The 6,172-nt window shown below is 37.7% G+C and overlaps 1 protein-coding gene across 3 annotated transcripts; it reads left to right on the top strand.

The window, feature by feature from the left end:
- The first annotated feature begins 995 nt into the window (after positions 1-995).
- Positions 996-3,030, top strand: mettl21e (methyltransferase like 21e). Of its 3 annotated transcripts, none has more exons than XM_079461951.1 (4): positions 996-1,093; positions 1,372-1,529; positions 1,625-1,742; positions 1,818-3,030. In XM_079461951.1, the coding sequence occupies exons 1-4, from the start codon at positions 1,066-1,068 to the stop codon at positions 2,219-2,221; spliced, it is 708 nt and encodes a 235-aa protein (XP_079318077.1). In that variant the 5' UTR covers positions 996-1,065; the 3' UTR covers positions 2,222-3,030. The 3 variants fall into 3 exon arrangements, with proteins under 3 accessions (XP_079318077.1, XP_079318076.1, XP_079318078.1); XM_079461950.1 differs by having other exon boundaries at positions 1,012-1,093; positions 1,366-1,529; XM_079461952.1 differs by having other exon boundaries at positions 1,030-1,093; positions 1,239-1,529.
- The last annotated feature ends 3,142 nt before the right edge of the window (positions 3,031-6,172 follow it).

Genomic DNA, 6,172 nt, shown 5'->3' with positions numbered 1-6,172 from the left:
TCACACAAAGTCGATATTTGAGTGAACTTCCCCTTTAAGATGAATATGCCAACACGATCTCATCACACTCATTTTGTATTAGATTTAGTGGTGAGGTATCATGCTTTTGTACGATTCACACAATAGAAAGTATGTGATCCAAAATGTAATCAAAGCATTTTTTTTACGATGGCCGTATCGCGTAAAGTCATCTGAGAAAGGCATAAAATGTTGATGTTTTTGGTAAATAACCATTTACAAATACTCAAAAGGATTGTTCACCCGAAAATAAAGATTCTCTCACCCTCATGTTATTGCAAACCAAACCTGTATGAGTTTCTTCTGCAGAATACAACAGAATGTGTTGCTAACCAAAGAACACCGGACACCATGGACTTTCATTGTATGGACACTCTTGTGGTCCACAGAAGGTTATCAGAGTAAATAAATCATGATATCATTTTTATTTTGGGGTGAACTATCCCTTTAAATGATGGAATGTTAAAGAACACAAGTTCTTCATGGAGCCACACAGCCAAAAAAAGATCCTTTACTATGGCATCATGAAGCACCTTTACTTTTAACAGTGTAGCCTTCAGATTATAGGTGAAATGTGCCCTTTTACAAAATAGTGGCGTTGTATTATTTAAGTGTATCTGTTCTTCACAGTCCTCTGCATGACCCCAATCCTTAATAGATACCACACATCACCTTAAGTAAAACTCAACATTTACCAAACAATTACCAAAACACCACAACAATTCACAGTAAAGGTCAAAGGATCACAGCTGTCAGGTGATGAGTGGTCATGAGTTATTATGGCCTTATCCAAAACACAATCTACATTCCTGTTTCCAAGCCACAGAATGACTTGATCATCCCTCAGTTATGATCAACTGTGATCGTGCCAATACGAGTGTGTTGACTGTTATATACGAGTCCCACGGGTGCAGAAGAGTTCCCTTTCTCCCCCTCTGACCTACATTCACTGCACCTGCTTCTGTCAGTCAACCGTCATTGAGAGCAACACACAGAGAGCCGGACGCGATCAACTTATAAGGAACAATCAAAGAGAAGAAGAGAGAAATGGAGCAGAATGGAAGCAGTGTCAAGGGTGGGTGTAAATGTATTGTTTTCTACATGACAGATAAACACAGATACGTTCTCTGCGCCAGTGTGAATGTATTTTTTTAATTGATTTTGATTTTTACAAATGAATACTGCGCTACATAATTTCATTTTCTGTCACAATGTAACAGAATGTTCGATACGTTTTAAGGATATATGTTGGGGTTCATTTGTAGAAAAAGCATGTAAACGGTTAATTTTATGAGTGACATTCTACCATTACACAGCAGATCTTTTCTTTTTGTCACTTTTCCGAAGCTTCAGAAGCGTCAGCGGACGTCGAGTTGGCCGCAGAGATAATGAAGAGACATTTCCGTCCATCGCTGATCAAAATCCAACCGTGGGAAGGTTACATCTTTGCTGACTTGGAGATTAAAATCAAAGAGTCTACAGACTGCTACGGCGCTGTGCTGTGGCCTTCCGTACGTATCAGTGCAGTGTGCTTATCAGTCAGCATTCATGTTAACTATGAATGGAAAAGTGGTTAAAGATAACACCTGTGACTTTCTCTTTTAAGGCCATGGTGTTGTGCCATTTCCTCGACACTCACCGTGACGAATACAACCTCGTGGATAAGAACATCATTGAACTGGGAGCCGGGACGGGACTGGTTACCATAGTAACCAGCATTTTGGGTAAGAGACCAGATATGGTCCATAAGGTGTGGTTTATAAACACAATAATACCACGTTACTGTTCATTCTGTCCAGGTGCAAAGGTGACCTCTACGGACCTGCCGGATGTTCTGAGTAACCTGAGGTACAACATTCAAAGCAACACCCGAGGACGCTGTCGCCACGAGCCACACGTGACCGAGCTCAGATGGGGCCAACGGCTGGAAGAAGGCTTCCCACAGGAGTCCTGTCAATACGACTACATCATGGCCGCAGATGTGGTTTATTCACATCCGTACCTGGATGAGCTGATGGAGACCTTCGTGCACCTGTGTTCTGATAACACCATCATCTTATGGGCCATGAGGTTTCGTCTGGATCCAGAGAACAGCTTTGTGGACAGATTTGAGAAACTCTTTCACATCCAGGAGCTCTACGATCTGCCCAGTCTATGTATTAAGTTGTACAGCGCACGGAAAAGACACGGAGAGGCGGCGTAGACGGGAGTTAAACAAATCACAGCATTGGATGGATGGATGACTTTCATTGTTTCATCACTTTCTAAAGTTCACATGAAGTCAAAATTGATTCGGTTTACTTTCTTCATGCACATTCCTGCTCCTTATATGTCATGACAATGACACAAAGTTTGACATCAGGATTATGATTATTATAATTTACTCTTCGTGTTGACTTTAAGAGCATGAAACTCTTCAATCCATGTAAATGTGTTCGTTTATTAGGTTAATGTCAAGGCCATTTTCGTTTACTAAAATTAAAACTTTGAAAATGTTCCTGTTCATTGGAATCAAATCAAATACAAAAGCATATACCAAAATTGCTAAAACTAAAATTAAGACAAAAACAAAAAGTCTTAAAATAAAAGATAATTTAAAATACTTTTTAAGCTAAACAAAACTTAAATCAAACCGAGTTTTATTTTTTAATTTTTAAACACAAAATGAAATAATACATTTATAATAAAATAATGATGATTGTAGTGAATAATACATTAATAAATATGGCAAAAAATAAGCATAAATGAACAAAATAATAATAAAAATAATATAAAACACAAAAAAATAAACAAAATTTACATTTTATATTTTTTAATTTGAGTTTTAATCAAACTTGGGTAAAAACTCAGATAATTCTGCAGTATTTGGGATTTTTTCACATCAAAAACGTTTTTAAGGTGTTTATCAAATGTTTTGTACATCATTCACAAGGAATATCTTCAAATGTTTATCCAGCAGTGTAAGATTTCATCAAACCTTTAATCTTCAATAAAACCACAATCACTTCTGTTCTCGCAGCTTCTTCATCTCATAGAAACACAAAATAATCTCTTGCATCAGATGTCTGTGTTAGGAAAGTACGGACCAGACGTCTGTGTCATGACTGGCAGCAAATAGAGAGGAAAGATTCAAAACAGGGTTCCCACGGGTCATGGACTTTTTGGAATATCCTGGAAGGTCAATTTCAGACATTGAAAGTCATGGAACTATATATATTTTTTGTCGAAGTCATGGAATATCAAGAATTTTTGTTTCCGTTTATCAAAATGTAATTTATTTTAATCAGGTTTTTACCGTATCGTTTTATTCCCTTCCCACTTGTCACCTGGCAATTACTTTTTAGTCAAATGCACTCACCTGTAGCTCTTAACTAAGACCAAATGTTCAATTTCAAGAGCTTCGGCTAAAAAACTACCACTTCAAAAAATGAGTTTCAACTTTTTAGTCAGTGAAAGTCAGGGAAAAGTCAGGAAATTTGAGAGGAACCCTGTAAAAACATATTACATATTATCTGGTTCTTCTGGCCGGAAGCCCATCTGGACACATCCACCGCTGATTTACTGAGATATCTGATATCTCCATCTTGCACTTTCAGCCTGGCAGCATCATAACATGAAAACAAACATGTTTATTGAAATAAAATCCCCCCGGAGGGAAATTTGATTTCATCGTCTCAGCAATTTTTGAAGAAACATCTAAGGAGAAATAATTGAAATCGAAAAAAGACTATGTAGGTTCTGAAATGAATGCAGATTTCAAATGCAGAGGTCAAATATTTTGGATTTGGGTAAATTTGATGAGAAATGTTTGAGTTCATATTGAGGTCTTCGATAATATTTACCTTTCATTGCAAACTTGACAAATCTGAGCTCGAGACATTGTTGGCATATATTCTAAAACTCTTTGTGACATTTGTCAGAAGAAACCTCTGAGATGCAGATGTGCCAAATGGTGCAAATGTGACCGAGTGATGTCACGGTGCCCGCGCTGCAGCATATCAAGCCCTACATGGGGAGATTCTGATGGCCCCTAAATTTCCAGGGGGTTTGTCAATCCCACATGAAACAGGAGAAGATCCAGAGAGAATTTAGATCAGGTTGGATATGGGTAACCAGCTCCGGTGAAGTCATGCAGGCTCGAGAGAGGTTGCGTGTGTTGGGTTTCCCTTCTGCAGAATCCATTTAGCACATACCAGCCGCCTGGACCCGTTCAGAAGAATGCGAGATGGCAATTACGAACAAACGGTTGAAGGGAATTGGACATGTCTAGATCCTGTTTCACTCCAGAAATAAAAGCTATAGATAATGTAAATGGTGCATAAACAAAATGAAAGCTAATTTCAGCATCATTTCAACGTTTTGTACGATGACATTATTTTTGGTTAAACGTTAAAGGTAAAACGGTGTGATTTTCTCTTTTGTCCTGCAGAACACAAAAGAAGATATTTCGTAACCAAACAACATTAAACCCCATTGACTTCCTTTGTATGAACACACAGACACATTTCACAAAATATCTTCTTTTGTGTTTCCAGACAAAAAGACTCTTAACAGGTTTTAAACAATAAATGAACAATGACAGTATTTTCCTTTTTGGCTGAACGATTTCCTTAATGTTTCAACCTGGTTAGATAAAAAACTCTTGGTTTCAAATGAACCTATTTTGCAGTTTTAAGTTTTTTAAACAAACAAACAAAATACAGGTGAAAAAAGACTTCTTTCTTACTTCATAATAAGTAAACATGTTGCCTTTCTGATCATTAAACATCATGCAGGGCGAAGAAATCTACAGAAAAAAAGTAACAAATGATTTCTCTGTCAGATCGCCGGCATTCTGAATATCATCTACTATATCACAGGTTCATTGTTCATCTCAATAAAACCTTTAAAGCGCTTCCTTATACAGCAGCTCGTCTCCCGGATCGAGGGGTCTGTGAGGATGCCTATAAGAGTTTCTCTGGCTTTTTTTAGATTCATGACAGCGGGACACTGCAGCGGGATGGAGCTGGGATTATAGATGCAGTTTCTCATCGGATCTCTCTGCAGAAAACACGGCAACTCATCGGGTGGAATCTCCTGTGCTGCCATCTGCGAGGACAGAGACTACTACAATAAAGAAAAAAGACGTGGAGCAACTGAACGATGAAAGTAACAGCTTAACGTCCTGATGTATTGTTTCGTAAAACTCATTTTCAAAATGAGAGTTTTTTACTTTGACAAATGAAATATAATTTCAACGTTTTTATTGGTTTTCTATTTTGTTTATTGTTTCATGGAGATGCATAATGATAGAACACAGTAAGAAAATGTGTAAGTTTGATGAAATCAGTTCGATGGGCAGATATTTGCATGGATGGTGAGACCCTGAAAACAAAAGACAATGAAAAACAAGATGGTTGGTAACGGTTTTGTTGAATAATGTCATAAAAGAGAAGAGATTTATGTTATTGCACAGAGGTTTCTGAGTTTTCAGTCTCCTAAAATGTGCTTAAAAATAAAATCCATGAAGAGTATGGAAGTGTAAAATGAATAGATTGTAAAGGTAATTATCTGAATGTGGGTCAATTTGAGCAGAAATGTTTGAGTTCATATTGAGATCTTGATAATATTGACTTCATAAATCTGATCTCGGTTTGTCACATTTTCCAGATCTCTTGGAAGCTCTAATGGAGACATATTGTGAGATTTCTGCCTCTTATTCTCATGAGAAATATGTAAGACACAGATGAGACCATTGCCCTCGAAGCAAGATTCATTGAGCTCACATCTGAGGTTTTCATTCGTAATATTGAACTGAAACTGAATTCATCTTGTATAAGACAGTCTGCACGCCCACTGCGCTGCCCACCATTGGAAAGGAGATTTACTTTTTTTTGCCGGTCATGAGATCAACATCTGAGAATCTCTCGATTCGTTCGGTTCCATCATCTGGCCGCCATTAAGTTCGCACACAAATTTCGTATCTTGAATTTCAGAAGACACAGACAAATCATTTGCGAAACCGTCTTTATTATTTGTGCAATATTATGTGATGGCTTGATCTGTGCAAACACTTCAAGAATTTGGATTTGGAGAGGTAAAGATATTTTCTGCCACTGTGAAAGAAGAACGTGGAGAAGTGATGGAGAAGGGTGTGAAGGAGGAGACGGGCGCA

The sequence above is a fragment of the Barbatula barbatula genome, assembly GCF_947034865.1.
Source record: "Barbatula barbatula genome assembly, chromosome: 8".
Lineage (NCBI taxonomy): Eukaryota > Metazoa > Chordata > Actinopteri > Cypriniformes > Nemacheilidae > Barbatula > Barbatula barbatula.
The sequence above is the reverse complement of the archived record's forward strand: the minus strand, read 5'-3'. Positions and strand labels throughout refer to the sequence as shown.

Bases quoted from the DNA above. Each gene is read 5' to 3' on its own strand.
- mettl21e (XM_079461950.1), top strand. From the start codon at position 1,066: ATGGAGCAGAATGGAAGCAGTGTCAAGG. The intron at 1,094-1,365 runs GTGGGTGTAAAT...ACTTTTCCGAAG, and splicing joins GAATGGAAGCAGTGTCAAGG to CTTCAGAAGCGTCAGCGGAC. The intron at 1,743-1,817 runs GTAAGAGACCAG...CATTCTGTCCAG, and splicing joins CATAGTAACCAGCATTTTGG to GTGCAAAGGTGACCTCTACG.